This window comes from Bombus vancouverensis, chromosome 12 (assembly GCF_051014615.1).
Source record: "Bombus vancouverensis nearcticus chromosome 12, iyBomVanc1_principal, whole genome shotgun sequence".
NCBI classification, from domain to species: Eukaryota; Metazoa; Arthropoda; class Insecta; order Hymenoptera; family Apidae; genus Bombus; species Bombus vancouverensis.
The window spans coordinates 10,320,667-10,340,715 of NC_134922.1; the positions used below are offsets into that span (position 1 = coordinate 10,320,667).

Here is a 20,049-nt window from a genome sequence, read left to right on the forward strand (position 1 = left end):
GGATCTCTTGGTGAAGTCGGTATCCTCGGCAAACACGCTCGCCCCGACGACGATGACTTGCATCAAGTCCCCTCGAGCGATGTCGGAGCATCTCTTGGGGCAACTGGAAGTCCCGGTGACGCCCGCGGTGCTTGGCGCGCTGCGTGTCAAAGGTGGATCATTGAAGGAAGGGGAAAGAAGCGAAAGGGTGACCGATGTGCCGCGACAGAGATGGAGCAGCGTCAGGGTCAAGGGTGGTAGTACGAAGAGTCTCTTACTGGAGAACGGAGGGCCGCAAACCAAGCCACTGAAGGGTGCTCTCACGGCAGAGGTATTCTTAGTAGTTGATTAAGATGTTTACCGCATTAATTAAGCCACACTTCTCTTTGCCTTCTTTTAAGTAGCTCGCACAATAGAGAGCACGTGGCCAGGAAAACTCTTTATAATACCAACGTCCTCGAAAATTACTCTTCATCTTTGTTTCTTGATTCTCTTTATGCCTCTCTTCGCAAAAAGAAAGGCTCTGCTTTACTAGGGTAGTTATCGTTGGGATTATTCCGATTGCTAGAAGCTTTGAAGCTTTGTGATTTACGAAACGATGCATTCCGAATGCTACAATCGTCATTTGATGTATGATAGGATCAATAATGGGTCGTTGAAGTTTGTTATTTCGAGTTTATTCATTCTACTTGTTTTTAGTTATTTCATGTGTGATAAGATAAATATCGGGAATAACAGAGCTTCAGAGTTGTATGAAGATCGAGAACCACGATTCAACATCAATCATTCAGATGAGATTTCCCGCTTTATCGCCGATCGCTACTGAAAACCGCATTGCGCGAAATGAATGTTCTGTACGATACGTATACTCTAGGATTTGCTGCTTGTTTCAAAAGAGGCCATCATCAGGGATTAGCTCTTACATACGTAAAGTTCTTTCGTTCTAAGAATACTACTATGGCTGAATACCATTCTAGGTATTGCTAGGCTAAGTATCATTCAGCGAGAAGGTTTTGTATCAGTGGTTAAAACCTGTTTCAGTCTTGCTGGTACTTCAAAGGCACACGTACACATATAGTATCGGAATTTGTTGGTAGAAGACATTCATTCAAGAATGTATTCACCGAACACAGCGAAGCGCCTTCAATCCACTCGTATCTATCCACATGAATAAGTAATACGATTATATCCTATTCATTTCTTTTGTAAAAAATATCTTCATCATACATTGATTAAAACTGTTGTTTTAATGTAAATTTACAAAGTTAATGATTATCTGAATAATAATTACTCGACGTATATATTCAAAATGCCACTATGACCCGGATAATCTCGGCTAAAGTCTTCATCGAATTAATCAAGCGTTTCCAGGTTGTCGCTTGTGAACTTTATGGACGATTGTCAACCGGTAGTTCAATTCGCCGAAGCCCTCTTCTATTCAACGTGTCTAATCCTCTCAAAGTTGCTTACATTTACCCTTATGCAGCTTAAAACAGTCTTGGAAAAGTTGGTCGTCTTCACTTTGGATTGTTCGATCATTACAAATTCGATTTTCGTTTTGATATCAGAATAAAGCTATAATTAGGTGTAAAGAACGTAATTATGTATTGCATCCGCGATAGATCAAGATATATTAATTACAGAGTTGATCAGAGCTCGATTATTACGCAGACAATTGATCAACTTTCAATCCGTTTCGAAATTCGAATTGTCAATTCGTACAATATGGATTCAAGACAAACAGTAGATATTAACAGGAACTGTTTGCAGGAATTATAATATAATATAATTACTCGTCGATTTTGATAATTTCGTGATTTAAAATTCGTTGTAATACTTGCAATTAAAATGAATTGTGAAACTCTGGTCAAAATCTGTAAAGTCTGTGAATTATGTTTACGCAGCCAAATGGCAGAAAAGTTTTAAAAAATGTCTTAATTTACAGAAAGGAATTGTTTCTCCTTTTAGGCTTGAGTCATTCCGTCAAAGGTCCAGCGTAACTTGAGACACGTTACTTTGGTATTGGCGATGACAGAGAAAGCTTTCAGTATTTATCAATTATTGAGTTGAAACAAATGGGACGATACGTCACGATGCTGTAAAAGTGCCATCGAACTCTATTAATTGGCCTCGATAATAAAACACAGTCTTGGTTCAACAGTTCGTTGCACGCGCGTTGTTTTCTCAGGAAACACCATTGACGACTTCATTCGGCACGTCGGTTATGGCGAAGAGGATAAACACGCGTTTCCATCGGCTGCGTAGCAATGGTCGTATCGTCCGGCTATTTTCAGAACTTGTGCATGCATTCTGCTGCAATACTAACCTACTCGAAAACGTTGGAACCTTTCCACCGACGATCCGGGAAAATCTTAAATTTTTTTATTTTTGGGTGCACGCGACTCTACGCAATGCGCGTTGGGGTTGTCAAATCGAGGGAATAGGAATTCTTTCTTGTATCATATAGTGTCTCATATTCAATATACTTGTTAGTATATTATATACATACACATAGAAACTTGTGTTCAATAGTCTTGTTTGAAGATTCTTGTCGTTAGACATTGTTTAAGCCTTTTGTTTCACACGCGTCGATCTGGAAATCGTGTCATACTAGTATGCGATATAACACTGTTTTGTCTTTTGTCTCACATATGTCAATTTGAAAATTATATATCGTATTACGTGATATGATATTGTCTCAATCTTCTGTTTCACATGTGTCGATTTGGCGATCATCATATTATGTGATATGACGTGTTTCATATTAGTACATTGGTATATATATTTCAATGCTAAACATGGAAAGTAAAATAAATATTAAAACATATAGAAAGTAAAATATACTTTTATCCTAGCTCCACTTTTCTGGAAAGGAAATCTATAAAAATAGAAATTATCACAGGTATCCACAGCCTACCTACAGTTTCCTATGTTAAAATTTCTTTAATGCGTTTGGATCCTTCTACTATTCAAACTTTTATAAAAAAGCAAGAGACTAGAACAAGAGCATATTCACAGACATTTATTCGCGCCATGGTTTGTCCAATTCACCGTATTCTGGAACAAAAGATAAAAAGAGATATCTATACATCAGAATTTCCCTTCTTTTCTGACAATTATCAAGAGAAAGCAGATCTCCGATCCATGCAGAAATGACAATAATCGCACTCTAGAGAGGGGGCAGAGTGGGTGGCAATTTAATTGAACGTCAAAGGCAGGGACGCGTGCTGAGAGGCGGCGAGATGGTTGAAATTAATTTATCCGATACGCTCTTTTCTATCCCGCGGGTCGCGTGACTTGCAACGAACGCGCGAATTAATATGTCTGAAAGCCATTATGACATCCGATCGAAGACAAAACGGAGGCGCGGCGACCGGCTTGTTTTCCTCCGCTTTGAAAATGAATGCTGCAAAATCCGATCCGCAGTCACGGATACAATTAAGCAGCTCCTTCAAGCCGCTGCCTCAAGGGTGTTCCGTTTTTTTAATTAATTCGGCCTCACGCTTACCTGCTTACCTAGAAATAACGAGGTCGTTTCCTTGAGTGTCGCCCGCGACTTTTCCCCGTCGATCGTTTTCTTCCTTTCTTCTCTTTCTCTTGTCGTTTTCAATTTGGTTAACCGGTATCGGGCCAACCTACTGAAATTCGATTAAGCGCCACTTCTGAAAGCGGACGATTTGAAATTTCTCTGAAACTACCAGTGCTACGAAATTCTGGCCTGGAAAGCTGAGATATTACTGGAATTACTGGACTAGTGATTAGGTGTTGATATTATTGATAACTAGAATATAATATTTTTTTACAAGAGATTAAAACGAAAGGTATTTGGAAAATTATTATACGCGATGCTTTTATCTGTATTTTAGAAAACTGTACAGTTGCATATTTTTTCTGAGAAATTAAAAGTGAAAACGTGAAATTGATCAATTTGCGTTCTGGAAGCTCGATTGATCTAAAAGTTTATCGGACTTCTCCCTTGTGGTCTCCTATATTTCGTAAAAATTACTGAAACTACAGGAGATCGTAATGTTCCGAAATCCACTTCAGAAAAATTCACGCGCTAATTTAAGCTTCATATGTGAAAGAGTTTTTAAAACATTTGTGAGATATCATGCGTGAATTGTTCAGCATTTTCGAAGCTTTACACGACGAAGGTATCCAAGTGAATTCCGTGAACTCGACGCCACGTTTTTAGGTTAACGATCCTAGAGGGTGATGGCATATCCAACGTGTTTCTGGAAAACCGAAATTACATTTATGTTACACACGGGACGTTTCTGTCTTTCATCTGAAGATGGTGTGTACGCACAGTGAGGCCATATCTACGAATTATTGTCTATGAATATGTAACTGTTTCACCAGTTATTCGCCAGTAATTGTGTTTTATGGCATATCTCTCTCTCTCTCTCTCTCTCTCTCCCCCTCTCTTTCGACTTTCTAGCATAAAATACCATGACTTTGTGAGTGGGCGAACAACATGATCAATTTCTTAACTTAAAAAAAACATTTTATCGAGATAAAGATTTTCGTAGGTGTTTGTATATTTTGTAGAATATTTTGACTACAGACTAACGTGATGAATGGAGGATTTCGAAACTTCAATGAAATTTCAGTGGAACGAATTTCAAACAATGGATGATTTATTGGTACGGAGATGGAGGAAATGGTAATAATTTTTACGGGAACTTGTACAAACGCGTCACATCGACCTCCTGTGAGCTTAGTCGTATGATTAACGACGTGACGCACGCGCGACGCAGAAGATTTTTTAGGCCAGGTCGTGGCTTATTCGATGAGCCTTGAGAAACGAACGCAACTCGTAAAGAAGTCACCGAGAAAGAATCGTTAATTTCGTTAGTCGTTAATCCTTAATAATTAATTAACAATCACATGTAAACGCTTATATATACACGTTTGTATTCTGATAAGATAATGTTTCCATTGCTCTGACTATTCTTCATTAGGCTAATTGTTTCACGACCAAGTTGTCGTGCGTGTGTCGTTAAGATAACACAATAGATTATTTCAATTAAGTGGATTAAAGATTCAGATTGATGTTTCGATAAGGGACATCGTGTTTCGCGAAAGAAATTTCCTTCCATCGACGGGAATATTGTTTATTCCATTTACCGCTAAGATAAGTCGGAAATAGATTGTTCAGCGTGGTCATAAAATGTCAATGGAATACGTTCGTTATAACCTTTTGATAGTTCACGATCGATAGATTAGTTATTAATATGGTATATTAAAGAATTGGCTAATGATCCGCAACTATAGTATATTTCTCACGCAATGTGAATTTATATGGAATTTCTGAAAAGTACTCAAAGTACATTATGTTCATAAATATCAAGGCACTGGTCGATTCGTAGTAATAGATAATATCTGAATCTGACTCAAGTATATAAATTAATAACGAATAATTAATAATTAATTACTAATTTTTGTTGTGGGATCATCAGATCATATATTTCAAGTATATATTAAAAGACATAATACATTTTACTTTTTAATATGCATATTTACTGCATTTAGATCTACTGCTCAAATATTACTGCTTCTATTAACGTTAGAAATCTTTCTATTAGTTTAAAAGAACCTTCTTAATTTAACTTACAACGTGGTACGTAAATTAAAGAATCTCGAAAATTAAGAATTTGTAGAATAACAAAATAATCCCATGAAGATCGACGATTACAGATGTCAATTTATCAGCACATATTACCTCTTGAAAGTCAATCCAATCGTATCACAATATCCTATTACACACAGCTAACATAATCACAATGACTGGAATTATTAAAGTTCCATTCATTCGCAATGCTGTAATAAAAATAAATTTTGTTAAAACAAACATCCGCATACTTTTGATTCTTGATATACATTAGAGAGTTCTTCTAAGAAGACGCCAAATTTGTTAATCACTGATAAAATCGCAAAGATACTTTTCGAAAACCCTATTTATTTTTTTAAGTCTTCGTTTAAAGAGTAAACTTGCTGTGAAATATTCTAATAATATCGTCGAACGAAAGATGATTTCCTTCTGTCACTGATGTCAGTACGATTTAAGCTCCGAATGATTTAACCGGTTTTTGTAGAATCCGTTCTATTTCTGATTTTTACGATGCGCCTCATTACAATCCGGGCCGGATGTGAGCGTGTTAAATTAACAGCTAGCGTCTCTCACTCTTCCGATATCGTGTTCCATGGCCGATCAACATGGCCAATCAATTTTCCAAGTGCTGATCCTTATCGCATCTTCGATTTCCTGTTCTGCTGATCTTTATCGCATCTTCGATTTCCTGCTGTGCCCAGTTTCTGAATACGTCCTCAGCGTTTTATTTTTACGTGCTCTGCCTTCCATCAACGGGTGGAAACTAGTCTCCGATAATTTTCCTCGTTGTTCGTCGATTCTACAATATTTATCAGATTACGTAATTCCAAAGTGCTCTTCGAGCCAGGCAAAGTCCATCTTGAATTTTATCGACGATCGATAAAAATTTTATAGCAAGAATGGAATTTGTGAGTATATCGAATGTTGTACGAATTTTATTTATTTACTCGAAATTAACCTCGTTCCTTACGATTTTTATCGAGCAATATTCCTTCAATACCTTACTTTACCAAATAAAAATTTTAAATCATTTTTTAACTGCAGCAATATCAGATGCTTCAGTTTGAAATGAATCATTTACCTTACAACATTTTTAGTAGCTTCTTAAATAAATTTCATTTCTTGTAATTTATAACTTTCTTAGCCATAGAATATTGCAACATTATATGTATAGAATTTGTATATGCTAATCTCCAGTCCAGGGAAAATTGAAGTTCCAGTCAGAAATCAAACTCCGTTAGGAATACAGTGTATCTCTATGAAATTATGATCGTAATTCTTATTACGAGTACAATTCCATGTTGCAAGACAAGGAATGATTACTATTATCGATATCTGCAGCAATTTCTTTCATCTAGGTAGTTTTTTGATGAAAATAAATTTTCTATGGCAGCAGACGTTCTTTATTTTCTTTTAATCTTGATTTTTATGCAATATGTAGTGATCTGAAATCTTTGCACGGTTATGTATTTAGTATGGAATTTATGCGATCGTAAAATGCAAAATAGCCGCAGTTATTGTGTCCTGTTATGATTATCGTGATTGGAATATTAGCGTGATGTAGATTAAGATTTTACATTTGAAAGGCAATATCGATTACGTAATAAAGGGGGTGGCAAGCCAAGCATAGCAATTAAGCGCGATTTAAATGCGAGTCATCGCTGTCACGCAATAGCAATATAGCGCTGTAGCAACTGGGTTAAATTGTGTTTGTCACACGTGAAACATAAAAACGGTGCGAAATGTCCACCGGCAGTCGCTACGTTAACGCTCTGCATCGAACTGGAAGAATTTAAGTTGGATGACTTATGTTCCAACTGACATTTCACATTTTCCTCCTTGCTTTTTGGGACAAATACTTTCTACGATTGTCGGCGAGAATATCGAATTTACGTCCATCATGACTTATGTCACACGAGAACAAAGAAGAACTTTCCAACTTTGTAACTTCGCATTTAAATACCATCGTTCTAACCTTCTTTTCTTTTCTTCGTATTTTTCCGCCCTTTCTTTGAACTTCGTGTATCTAGAAATGTCATTCAAAAACGAATTAATGTTATAAAACAGGACTATAAACTTTCCAGTTAATACGTATAAGTGTATGTATTATAATACGTATGATGGAGCAGGATTATAAACTTCCTGGTTAATAAGTATACATATTATGAGACAGAATTATGAAATTTCTAGTTAATACGCATAATAAGTACACATATTATCATACATATTAAATAGAAAATTTATAACCCTGTCTCATAACATAGTTTTAAATTGCTGTAGCTAATTAACACCTCTTAATTAGTAGCTATACATTATTAATTTATTAAGCACCAAAATAATGGTGAAATTATTAATAGAGAAGCTTGTGTATATGTATATTTTTTATATTATACATTACAAAAATTTAAGAGACAAATTTTTATCTTTTCAAATTAATACAAACTAAATATATCAATCACCGCCACCCCGCCTGCTCCATAAAAAATATATTATCTGCAAACATCTATTTATTTCTCCATTAAAGACACTATTATTATCATCATTTCATGGTGGAAATACCCAGGCAAAAGATAATTATCTTCAAACATCAGATCCGTTATACATCGAACGATCAAAGAGGAAACGAACAGGAAAACATATAAAATCCGCGGCGTCGTTCCACGATCAAAATCAAAAAACAACATTTCCCTTGAAAATCGTGAAACGATATAAAATAATCTGTCGTGGCAGCAATAACTGGCGTCGTATTGTCGGACAATAAAACCGTGGCGCACCCCACCCCGTCGTGACATTTAGTTTCGGTTTAAGCGATCAAGGCAGATGTTTTCTGAAAGCATCTCGTCGGTTCGTTCGGTTCCGCGACGCTCGAAAACGGGCCTTCTCGCCTCTTTAGTTTTGACGCGCGTACGCGAGCGTACGGCTGCGGCCGTCGATTCCAAGCTCCGCCGAAATTAGATCTTCGCGCTGGAATTCTCCTCGATCGTTTCCTCTTCTTGTTCTTCGCGATGCTGTTTCTTCGTTTCGTTCCAAACTTTCCATCAAATCTTTACTTCGTGAAGATTTCGTCCAACGAAGTTCGAGAAAGTCAATGTCTTCCTGCAGAAAATGCAAGAATCGTGTGATTGGTTATATGTTTACCATTTGTCCATGGATCTGGTTGAAACACTTCACACGGAGAAGTTCCTCGAAAGTTAAAGTTCTCGCGGGAAAAATTTCACAAGGAAAACTACCCGAAGAAAACGTAAAAATTGCGCGTTTACTATTTGTCGATAGATCTCGTGGAGAAGCTTCGTCAAAGTCAAACCTTTCAAACGCAGTTTTTGAGTCAAAAGAAGCGAAGCACAAACCCTGATTGCGTTCACTATTCGTCGATCAAGGAGAATCAAATTACCAAATTTGCGCGAGTGGTCCCGAAAGTCTTCGTTGAAGAGTCAAAGTTCGCGGGAAAATGTTTTACCGAATTTGCGCGCGTGATTCCACAAGTCTTCGTTAAAAGGACAACGTTTTCAGGAAAAGAGTTTCGCAAAGAAAATGTCAGAACAGTGGTCACGTTTAGTTTCTAGACCAACAATAAGGAGAATCAAATTATCAAACCGTGCGAATAATTCCAGGAAGTTTCACTGAATAGCCAAAGCAACTGATTCTCGTCTACAATCAAGTATCTCGTCAACCACCACTAGAGAACTTGCAACTTTCTTCGAAAACTTACAAGCGTGCTTCGAATTGGCCACGTTTCCGAACACAGACTCAATTTCATCAACTTCCTGCCTCCTTTCTAGTAGAATACCCGACAGATTCTTTTGTCGAGCGAATTTGAAGCTTCCCTTTCTTTCAGCCTTCTATCGATCTTCTACAATTTCCTAGGTTCGAAAAAGGATCGTGTCTATCACCAGTCACAATCGAATCGAGATTCCATTGAACTTCCATCAAAGTCTTCCCGGTGTTGGCTCCATTGGGACTTTCGAGTCTTTTGTCCCGAAGATTCAGCAACGTTCGATATGGATCCGGCGATTTAAGAGGTTCTCGCCAACCTAACCTAAACCGAGGTATTCGCCACCACCTCCCTGAGGACCTTTTTAACGATGAATGACGCGGCTTGTCAACTTCAGTCGAACAAGAAGATCCCTCGCCGTACATCGCGATAGGGTTTCGGCCTAATTGGATTCGACTTTACAAGTACTATGGAGATAAGCCAGGCGATCTTGTTGTATCGATGAACCGATCTCGGTTGGAAACGAATCGGAGGGGAAGGTCGATCGGTGAGCCGCACACCTCGGCCCAGACACTAACCAGATACCAAGCAGACACCGGAAGTGATGGTACCAAAGAGGATGATTATTTCTGAAAACTATGTTGTTAATTGAACGTGTTAGTTTTGGTTTCTCGTACGGTTTGTTAATGACTATGTGTGACAGTTGTTGAAAAGTGAAAGAAGAGAGAAGGTTCCCGTGAAGAGCGTAAGAGTGGAAGAGTGTGGAACAGGTGGTTTCTTGCTTATTTTCACTTTCGAGTTTGAAATACGCCGAGTGCTTGAGTTGGCTGGCGCCGCGGTGAAACGCGAACTGTGAGAGCGCCAACTGAGAATGACTGTGGAATTTTTTATGAAATTCTCGGCAACCATGATGCGCTCGTACTTCGCGAAAGGCAAGAAGCAGAAGTTCGGATCGACCCTGTCGACCGTGTTCGACGTTCGTATCCAATTTTCGTTATTACTCGTGATACTAATCCTAGGCTAGTTCGTTAAGTAACCGTCTCGTATTTCTTCGATTTAACACGTCCCACTTTCTTCCTCTATTTCGTGTTTCCTCCTCGATTCTTTTGATAAAAATTCCAGAGGATTTTATGATTTCGTATCATTAGTACGTAACCGATTATGTAATCAATTTTCATTAGTATTCTTCGTATTAATTATACTCTAACTTTTTAATTATTTTTCAATCTGAATTTTTAAATAAAGGTATTGTACTTTTTTCTAAAATCTTACGAATTACCTCTTCTTCCTGCATTTTTACGTTAAAATGCGAAAAGAGTTCACCAGTCACCGAGATTCATTTTAAAATGGATTACCTTCGAAGGTAGTGATTTATGACGTTATAGAATTTCGCTCTCAATTCTCGTGACACGGCACGTTATATTGTCGTAGATGTAAATCAACGTGTCGTACGTCTGCATGCATTTGCACAACCATTAATGTGTAATCGACGTTCGTTTCCAACTCTTGTCGTATTAATTCTAATCTAATTCGTAAGTAACAATATTGCGTTTCTATAATAATTGAACAAATTTCTTCTTCCTCGGAAATTTTGCAAATTTTCTCTTTGAAAATTTAACAAATGCTCTCTTTTTTTAAATTTAACAAATCCCTCTCTTCCTCGAAAATAAATTTGCAAAGATATAACATATTTCCGCCTTATAACATTTAAAAAATTCCCTCTTCTGTCTTTCTCGTGAATTATTTTTATCAGAATTCAAAAAATTTTTAAAGTTAAGATTTATGAATTTCAAGACGGGCCAACCTGAAACACAGTACTTTCTGATATTGCAAAATTTGCTGTTCGATTGTCGTAGCAAGACTTGTTACATTGTCATAGACGTAAATCAAACCATCATATGTACACATGCATTTTCATACAACCACTAATATGGGATACCATACTTCGAGATAGATGCACAAGCATTTGTGTATTCAAGCCGAAATACAGGGTGCGTTAAATCGACCACAGCCGCCATTCTTAGTGGTGGAGCTTTCATTAAACAGACCTGTTATTTACAACGTGAACAAACGTGCCCACTGGCAAGCGGAGGGATTTTAACTTTCACACTCTGACAGCAGTTTCCTTTCCACAGAGGTGGCATTATATCCCAATACGAGAACGCAAGCTGTGCTCTGTCGTTGACGCGACCTGATTTCCAAGTAACTCGACCACGTGTCGATAAAGGCTTGATGAACCTTCGTATCCCTTCTTCCAGAGATGTTTTATCACTATGTTATTATTTCTTCCCTTTCTTGGATTTTTCTTTACTTAACCGGGGGGGGGGGGGAAAGCTGGAAACAAAATAAGAATAAATGACATATCTTTCTTAGGAACTTTTATTAAGGATATTTCTTGATATTCCTTAATACTTTGTTAAATTATGGCTTCATGATTAGTATCGTTTGATTGTCCATAGTGACAACTCTTATCTGTATTTTTAATTCCATTTGAGCAGAATTTTAGAAACTTTTATTAACCACATCGGATCCATTGTTAATTGTTATTATTTTGCTATTACAGATTACTATTGCTTGAACAGATCAACTTTTGTAGATTTTTGCAATTGTTAGTTTGGAGAATTATGGAAAGTAAGGGAGAAGTTGGTTTTTAATTTTAGCTTCAGATCTTCATCAATTGATAAATTGATCAATTGATAGATGCGATTGTTTTTGGTATATCATAGTTATTCGCGAAGAATGTTCAGGTTGAATTCCTGGTGTAGCGAACGCTTTACGATTTTGGAGAGTGTGCTCAAAGGGGATAGCCTCCGTATTTATTAGCGGAAAACAGGTCATTTCCGCATTACTTCTAGGAATGAAGTTGTACAGGAATTTGTCGGCTGATCACATATTAGCAGCTCTCGCGACATTCCGTTCTCCCAACATCGAGCGAGGACTAAATAAGATCCGAAATACCAACGACGAATAATATAGCGAATTATTTCATAAACAAGAATGACGTTATAAAACACAATATTTATGATAAAAAAAACTTTAAAATCCATTTTCTCTAAAGTTCATTGAAAAATTTTCACCAAATTTTTTTTTTATATTCACATTACTTGGAAGTTTCATCAAATTGAAAGTGTTTGACATAAAAGTGCAATATTGCTGCAAAAATAGTCTGCCATTGGAAATTTGGTAAATAAATTGCTTTATAATAAAATGTATTTTAGATAACAGAATTTCCAACAGATCCTTTGAGTGAATTGAGAAATAGATTGGTCTCAACCCTTACACAATTCTTTTTCAATTTATTGATAACTTTTGACAGAGAGAAGATGTATAGCTTACATTAGGTTGTAGAGTCACTGAAGGAATATTTCAAGAATAAAAATACGACGAAATAAATGAATTATCAAACATTTAAAAGACAGTCACGACTAAGATCAATTAATATAAATTTCACTTAAAACAATTGCTCTCTTTCCTTTCAAAGAACACAAGCGACAGAACTTCCTGATCAATCTAATATTTTCAGTTAACCTTCCTGGAAGCGAAGTAAGATGAACTCTCAGTAGCATAGACCTTACAACTGTAAATTCCAAGAAAGTTCTGTCGGTAGCTGAGAATCCTGTTAGACATGGCAGTGGAATTTAATTACCATTGGGCGAGCTGCTACGCGAAACTGTTTGAACTTTTTCCTTTGGTCTGTTCGTTAAACGCTACTATGCAACTATTATACTCGGCAGTTAGCTTTCGGTGATTCCAGGTCACAGCGTGACCTAACCAACGCCACGTAACGTGCTCTTCTTCATCTCCGCTGCTCACGTTCAATAATTTCAAGTTATCTCCCGTAACTCTAATTGATCCAGATTTTCTCGATATGCATAATGCAGGCTATAAATATTCGAATATATATTATCATATTTATTAGACAATTCTAACAAATTTTACTATATTTAATATTGAACTATTTTACGTATGTGAGTTCACTATTTATTGTTTTATATATGTCTACTATTTTAGTATTTTAATATTTGGCGCTTACTATTTTAACATTTGAGTGTTTACCACTTTAATATTTTACATACGTCGTGAATAAAATAACTGATTTGTAATAAAATAACTAGGAAATAAAAACAGTGGGTGGCAGTCAATTTATACTAAATGTCAGTATGCGTGCTAATACTTATGATCGGCAGTGTATATTCGTCGAGATGCCAATTGCGCTCTAATTACTAATTAAATTTATATATGAGAGAGACGTGACGTAATCTGAGTCGATTTGAATACTGGGATTCATCTGCTGTATACAGATTCTTGGTAAGAGAACTTGTTGGTCTTCTCCGTGTATGAGGCAGCATCTGGTGCACCATATGCTCTAATTACGAAGCTGTATGTCGAGCTGTCTGCTTCGCGTGGAATTTCACTGATTGCATTCGGAAATATGTGGCCTCTCTGAAAGCAAAGTGACGTTCTTGAAATTTTTGGGATACTTAGTACCAAGAAAATCTCCCATTATTTTTACCGAATTCCAAAGATATAGTTATAAAGATTGATTTAATCTGTAATTTTCGTGCTACATAAATATTCAACCCTTCGTGCAAATAAGTTTTCAAGACGAAAATTTATTACTAGCGATGAAGAAAACCTTCGATTATTTTTGCAGAATTTCGAGGCAATAAAAGGGAAAATATATTTGGTTCCCTGAATTAGTTGTTCACTTTCGTGTTACCTAGATATTCGGCCCTTCGTGTATCGAAGTAGGGCAGCAAACCATGCCTAAATATAGTAATGAACTAAGGATCCATCGATTCGAAGCCAAGTTCGATTCCAGCGAAGTATAATAATCTTCTAAATTGGTCGCGAGCCTTGATCATCGAAACTTTGGCACGTTAGTTTCTGACCTAATTGATTGTACCAGCTCGAAGAAATCTTAACGAACACTCGCGGGATTCGTCCTTTCTCAGACGCTTTTTCTCCGTCGAGAAATCAACGAGATGGTCGCTTTTAATATAACGAGTGGACGCGCGACCAATTTGAGAAACGGTCGTGGAACAAGGTCTGATTCTAATGGTTCCTATTCTTTTGTATCACCTAATTCTTCGCTGAGAAAATCCCCGATAGACGCTGGACATTCTTCCGATAGTCCGAGCCACGATATATCTGAGTCATAAAATCAGTCACGAATTGAAATAGACACATTTCGAATGTTTGGACGAATCAACGAAACGATGCTAAGCCAATTTACAGGTGTAATAAACGGAGAAATTGATTCGGCAAAATAATAGATAATAGATTGATGAATATAAGGGTATAAAACTTTGGTTAAGATTTCAGTTAGGGTAGAGAGTACTTCCAATATCAAAGTCGATATATTTTTCATTGGATATTAAAATAAAGATTTGTGCCTCCATTACAATTTCGCTACCTAGCTTTTCAATTTATTGGAATAGTATTATAATTAATACCTTCAGTCCTGCTTATAAATGAGACAATCTTTTTCCTGTCAAAGCTCTAAAAAACCTAAATACAATTTTAACCTGGAATTTTTATATAACATTTCAAAAATTCACAAGCATAAAAATTCAGTGACGGACGTAACAAGGTTTAGAGGGATATTTTATCGTAATTTTATTATAATTTTAGAAAACGAAATTCTATTCTATAAGGATACTGAATAAACATCGTTACTAACACGATGAAAAGTATCTAATACAAAGTTACAAGTAGTCATATGCAAATTTCAATTTGGAACTTTCTTTTGACCACGACTATAAGGGACTCATCGCTTCAATTTACGGTAGCCCACATCGTATCTCAAGCAACACCATCCAATATTTATAGCTCTCGATACTATCTTCGAGATGCACGTCCCGAAAAACAGGTGCAATTTCGAGATGTAACTCCATACATCCTCTAAGAGAAGCTGATTGCACGAAAATTCGTTCCTTGGACGAAGTCCATGGGCGTTTCCTCGTTATTTCCTAGCCAGAAGCTTGTCCACGCATTAATTTGTGCCTCGTTAGAAATAACGAACATTCTTGAACGACCTAATGACGAAGGGTCATTGAAACGAGGCTGTCGGGTCACGACCTCGCACCCAGGCATCGCGCGTGTAGAATTACACACAGGTTCTAAAGAAACACATAGGCCGGTTCACCTGGCTAGAGCAGGTAACATGAATAAAAGATAATCCATCCGGATTTACATTTTCCCTGGTCGTCCGTGACGAACGACGATCCGTTTCTCTCTGTACCTCCTATCCTCGTTTTTCATCCCTTCGCGCCATGCTTGGCCGACTCTAGACAGACCTCGCGACTCGTAATAAGAAATCAATGAAATGTCCTGTCCGCGACATAGAGATATTTAGGTCTCCAACTAAATCCAGACAACTTTCAGACGGACCGCGGTCGGTTATCGGTTTGAAACGTTTTACGTCGGGCTTCTGCTGGGAACGATCGTTTATTTATAATTCTGGACACCACCGTTAATCGATACAACAGTTTGACGTATTAATCGGACGATACGTGGATCTTTTAGAATTTGTTCGAATTAAAAGGTCGATTATCTTGAAAGAGATCAATATTTGTATTTTAGAGAAATTATTAGATCAGGTTATAAAATTATATTTTAAAGTTATGCAATCCCTTTGGAACTTGTTAAATTTGTAATCTCGGGCTCGATCTTTAGCCGGTATGTCAGTCTTACGTATTAATCCGACAAGGCGTGGATCCTCCAGAATGTTTCCTAATTGAAACGTTTTCGATTATAAAATTTCATTAAAACTTAGTTAGTTAGTTTTACGATCTTTGGTTCGAGTTTTAACCGATTCTTGGTATTAATCAAACAGTACGTGAATCTTCTAGGTCTTTTTCTAATTAAAGCATCGGCTTTTTTTTATCGGTGGTCTTCGAAAGGAATTACTGCAGCGATTAATACAGAAAATATCGAATACTCGTTAAATTCTGTGCTCGTTAATCGTTACGGCAGTCTGTATCGCGAATCTCCGACAACTGTTTCCAATTAGAAACGTCGACGTTCCAAATCTATCCACTGGTGTTGGAAATGAACTGCGTATCGTGCAAATTCTTGAGAGTTTCTTAAAGTTTCAAGAATCGTGGAAATGGAAAGGAAGAATAAAATACGCGGACGTTTATTAACAATATCATCTACTGAAAACGTCATCTCGAGAAGCAGCAGAGCAGAGATTCACGTGGTGTTCGAGCAACAGATCCCTGATCGGCCAGGTAAACAGAGGGGCTACGGTGGCGTGTGGCGAATAGTCGACAAGGAAGTACAAACAAACGTGGCGGAATAAACGGTTGCGCCCGGCAGCATGGAAAAATAAATGGAACGGAGCGGAGCGCCATCAGCGCCATTAGACGAGCGGGAAACGAGCCGGAGAGGAAAGCGAGGCAACGGTTGATCATCAGCAGCCTGGTGATTAGTTCCGATTAGAAAGGTGCACGGTATGCCTGCGGAAGACTTGTTATTGGCCTAGCTGAGGTCGTGAAGACAGCCGCTATTAAGGTAATAAGGCTAACCCTGCTAAGGTTGGATACTTCGAAACGTGGCCGGCGTAGGGTGTGACGACGGGGTTGCCCTAACCAATACTCCTCCTCTACATACACGTACAAGGGTACTCTCTCTGTACGTACATGCACATACAACGTACACTCATACTTGTGTACACGCTCACATTTACTTCTCACTCTCTCTCTCTCTCTCTCTTACTCTCTCTTGCTCTCTTCGTCGTCCTCCCCTTCGCCAATCGAACGCCGCCACCCTTCGCGGTCCGCATTGCATCAGTGTGAGGCTAGCACTCGACTAGGACTCTTCCGGTTCTTCCTCTCCGCGTTGTAAACAACTGATATTCCGGTATTTGGGGCAACGTTCCGTCCAGTGGATCGATATCCCCGGTTCCTCGAGTCGTCGAGCTTTCACTGGGATCGACAGTCGTTTTACCGCCGCTTTTCCGACTCGGCTCAACTCGTGGAAGCGCTCGATAAAACGTGATGGTGACGAGGATCTCGAGGGCGTGATACCTATACGGAAGAACAGGAAGCACACGAACCAATCCAGAAAGGATTTCCCATATATATATCTTTTTCTTGTTCCATAGCGCGGAATAAGAGGCTGGATATTTGTTTCTTATATAAGGACACGCACACAGAAGCAATAGGAGGAAATGTGGATCATCGACGAGTGAATTTATTTACCTGTGGTTCGCGTAATAAGTTCCGCCGGTCGCTGGTGAAAGGGCACGTGTGCCAGGTGTGTGTCAGTGGGAAGCATAGTGTGTGCCAAGTGTTTACTTATGGTCGATCGGTGGCCGTGGTTTCGTTGTAGAACCTCCACAAAGGCCGGCTTAAATGGCAGAGAGTCCAATTAGCAACTCGAAACGCTACTGTGCCAGGCAGGTTAGCTGTCCTCCGCGTGTTCCATATCACGGTTCTTCTCATTCATCTCTTTTCTTTTTCTTTTTCGTCGATCAGAAACTTTCCCCGACGAACAGTAGCAGATGATCCCTTATCAGAACTTCGTTTCGCCTTCGCCGTAAATTTTCCACTTTTTCAATCGTTCGGTTTTATTAAAGCGATTACTCTGCCGGCTGAATCAGATTTCGTCGGGATTTGAGCTCAACTCTCACGATAAACGACGGGATTAATCGTCACCACTTCGAATCGTGGTCCATACGAAAAGATCAATTAATACGATAGAAATCCTACGTTTTTTCTGACCATTTTTTCGAGAAACGCGTTACTAACGAGCAAAGCATTCGAAATTTTTCGTACGTGAACGCTCTCTGTTAATGGATTTCGTGTCGAGAAACGAGGTTAAAACGCGGCGACGCTTAAATGAGTCGGACTGCGGGGTAGAAACAAATCTTCCTTTCCACTCTGTTGAATAAAAGGAAAATGATACGGCGCAAAGTGATAGAAAAGAGCGAGCGTGGGTGGTTTATTTTTCGCGTTTCTGACCGTATTGCTATTCGACAGAAAGGAAGGAAAGTTGAAAATATAGAACAAGACAAAGGTGTTTCTGATATTGTTCGCTCGGCCATTCAGCATGGAAAATAACGCGGTATTGAAACAAACACAGGACATTTTGTTTTTCTCAACTCCTATAAACATAGCAATAACATTGCCATGTCCTTCTCCATCGAATTTTTATCAATTGTTTGATAAACCAACGATCGACACATGTTCTTCTTTTTCCAATCTGTTTTTCGGCGAAGATATTTTCATTTCAAAAACAAATTCGCGCAAAGTCTGCCGAAACATCGTAAATTAAGAAGAACCGATGTTAAAAACTAATAATAATAATCTCCGCACTTCCTTTTGACTTATAATAATAAAAATAATCGAACGATCGAGGAAAGAGGATCGAACAGAAATAAAAATGTATCGAGTTTTCGTTTTTCTTATTCCAGAGAAGAATTATTTTCTATTTCTTCTCCTACATCTTGAATTATTCTTGTTTTCTTAATTCAATAATTTCTAGAAATTAAATCTCCTCTATTGTTTAATATTCATGTGAGTTATTTAATTAAGAAAACAACAAGAAACATAGGAATAACTTTCCAAGTGAAAATTAGGAGGTGAAAAACTCAGATCTACGAAAATTGACCGTTTCTTTTCATTAAGAAGAAAGTGAAGAAAAAGAGGAACGAATGATGAATATATTCTTCCCCAATATGTTAATATGTGCTCCAGGTGCTGTCCCTTGGAAACGATATCCTCCCAGAGTACAAATTACAGTCACCTAGGATCGGCAAGTGGACCATATTACACTATTCACCCTTTAAAGCGGTCTGGGACTGGGTGATATTGCTGCTCGTATTGTATACCGCTATATTTACACCGTACGTCGCCGCCTTCGTCCTGTCGGATCCGGATTACAACAGCAGGAAGAACAAAAAGTACAGTGACGATCCCATCGTCATCATAGACTTCATAGGTGAGACACAGAATCAATGATCGATATTGGACAAGTAAGGCTACGGTTACAATGAATGCGTACTCGATACGAATTGACATTCTGACGAACTCCATATGCCAAAGTTAATCAAATATATATATAGATTTTTTATGAGTGTATGCATTGCAGTCTTTAGATGTTTCACTCGTCAGAATGCCAGTTCGTTCGAATACGTATCCATTGTAGCCATGGCCTAACACAAGCCGGAATTCACGTTGTCTGACCAATAGAGTCCTATTTCACTGCGCGCCCAGAAAGTTCATAGCTTTTGTGTTATACTCAGAAAAGGTCAGAGTTTACGGAATACGTAGATGTTTTCCTAATAATCTCAAAGATAGAAACACTGCGAGAGTAGTAACTTTTGAACAGTATGGTAGAATTTATTACAACGAATGTGGTCGATTGTAGAACTTTGTTACAGCATTTGCTGTGTATATATGCGTTTAGGAATAATAACTCGCTTCAGATCCACGGATTAGCAGCGAATAACGTTAGCATAATAAAAATAATATCAAATCTTTTCTAGTTGATTTATATACTAAATTTCATTTAATGAGTGTAAATTAATAAACCGCGATTATTATAGCATTTAATTTTAAGAATAAAAATTCCTCGTTGTAACACACATTCGTTCTAGCATATTTTACTATATCAATAAAAATATGGGAAAAAACGTTGATCCTTGAACTAGATTTTGTGAAAAATTATCATCAAAAATTTGAGTAAAATAATACGAAGTTTTATATCTTTCAACTTTTGCTTTGTTTCTTGTCCA

The 20,049-nt window shown here is 37.8% G+C and overlaps 1 protein-coding gene across 4 annotated transcripts in view; it reads left to right on the top strand.

Moving 5' to 3' along the window:
- sei (potassium voltage-gated channel seizure) overlaps positions 1 to 20,049 on the top strand; it is a 145,811-nt gene that overhangs the window by 98,877 nt on the left and 26,885 nt on the right. For all 4 annotated transcript variants that reach the window (XM_033331511.2, XM_033331515.2, XM_033331517.2 and 1 more), the window contains one exon: positions 19,010 to 19,253. In XM_033331511.2, coding sequence (XP_033187402.1) covers positions 19,010 to 19,253 — 244 coding nt within the window. The remainder of the gene's footprint in view (positions 1 to 19,009; positions 19,254 to 20,049) is intronic.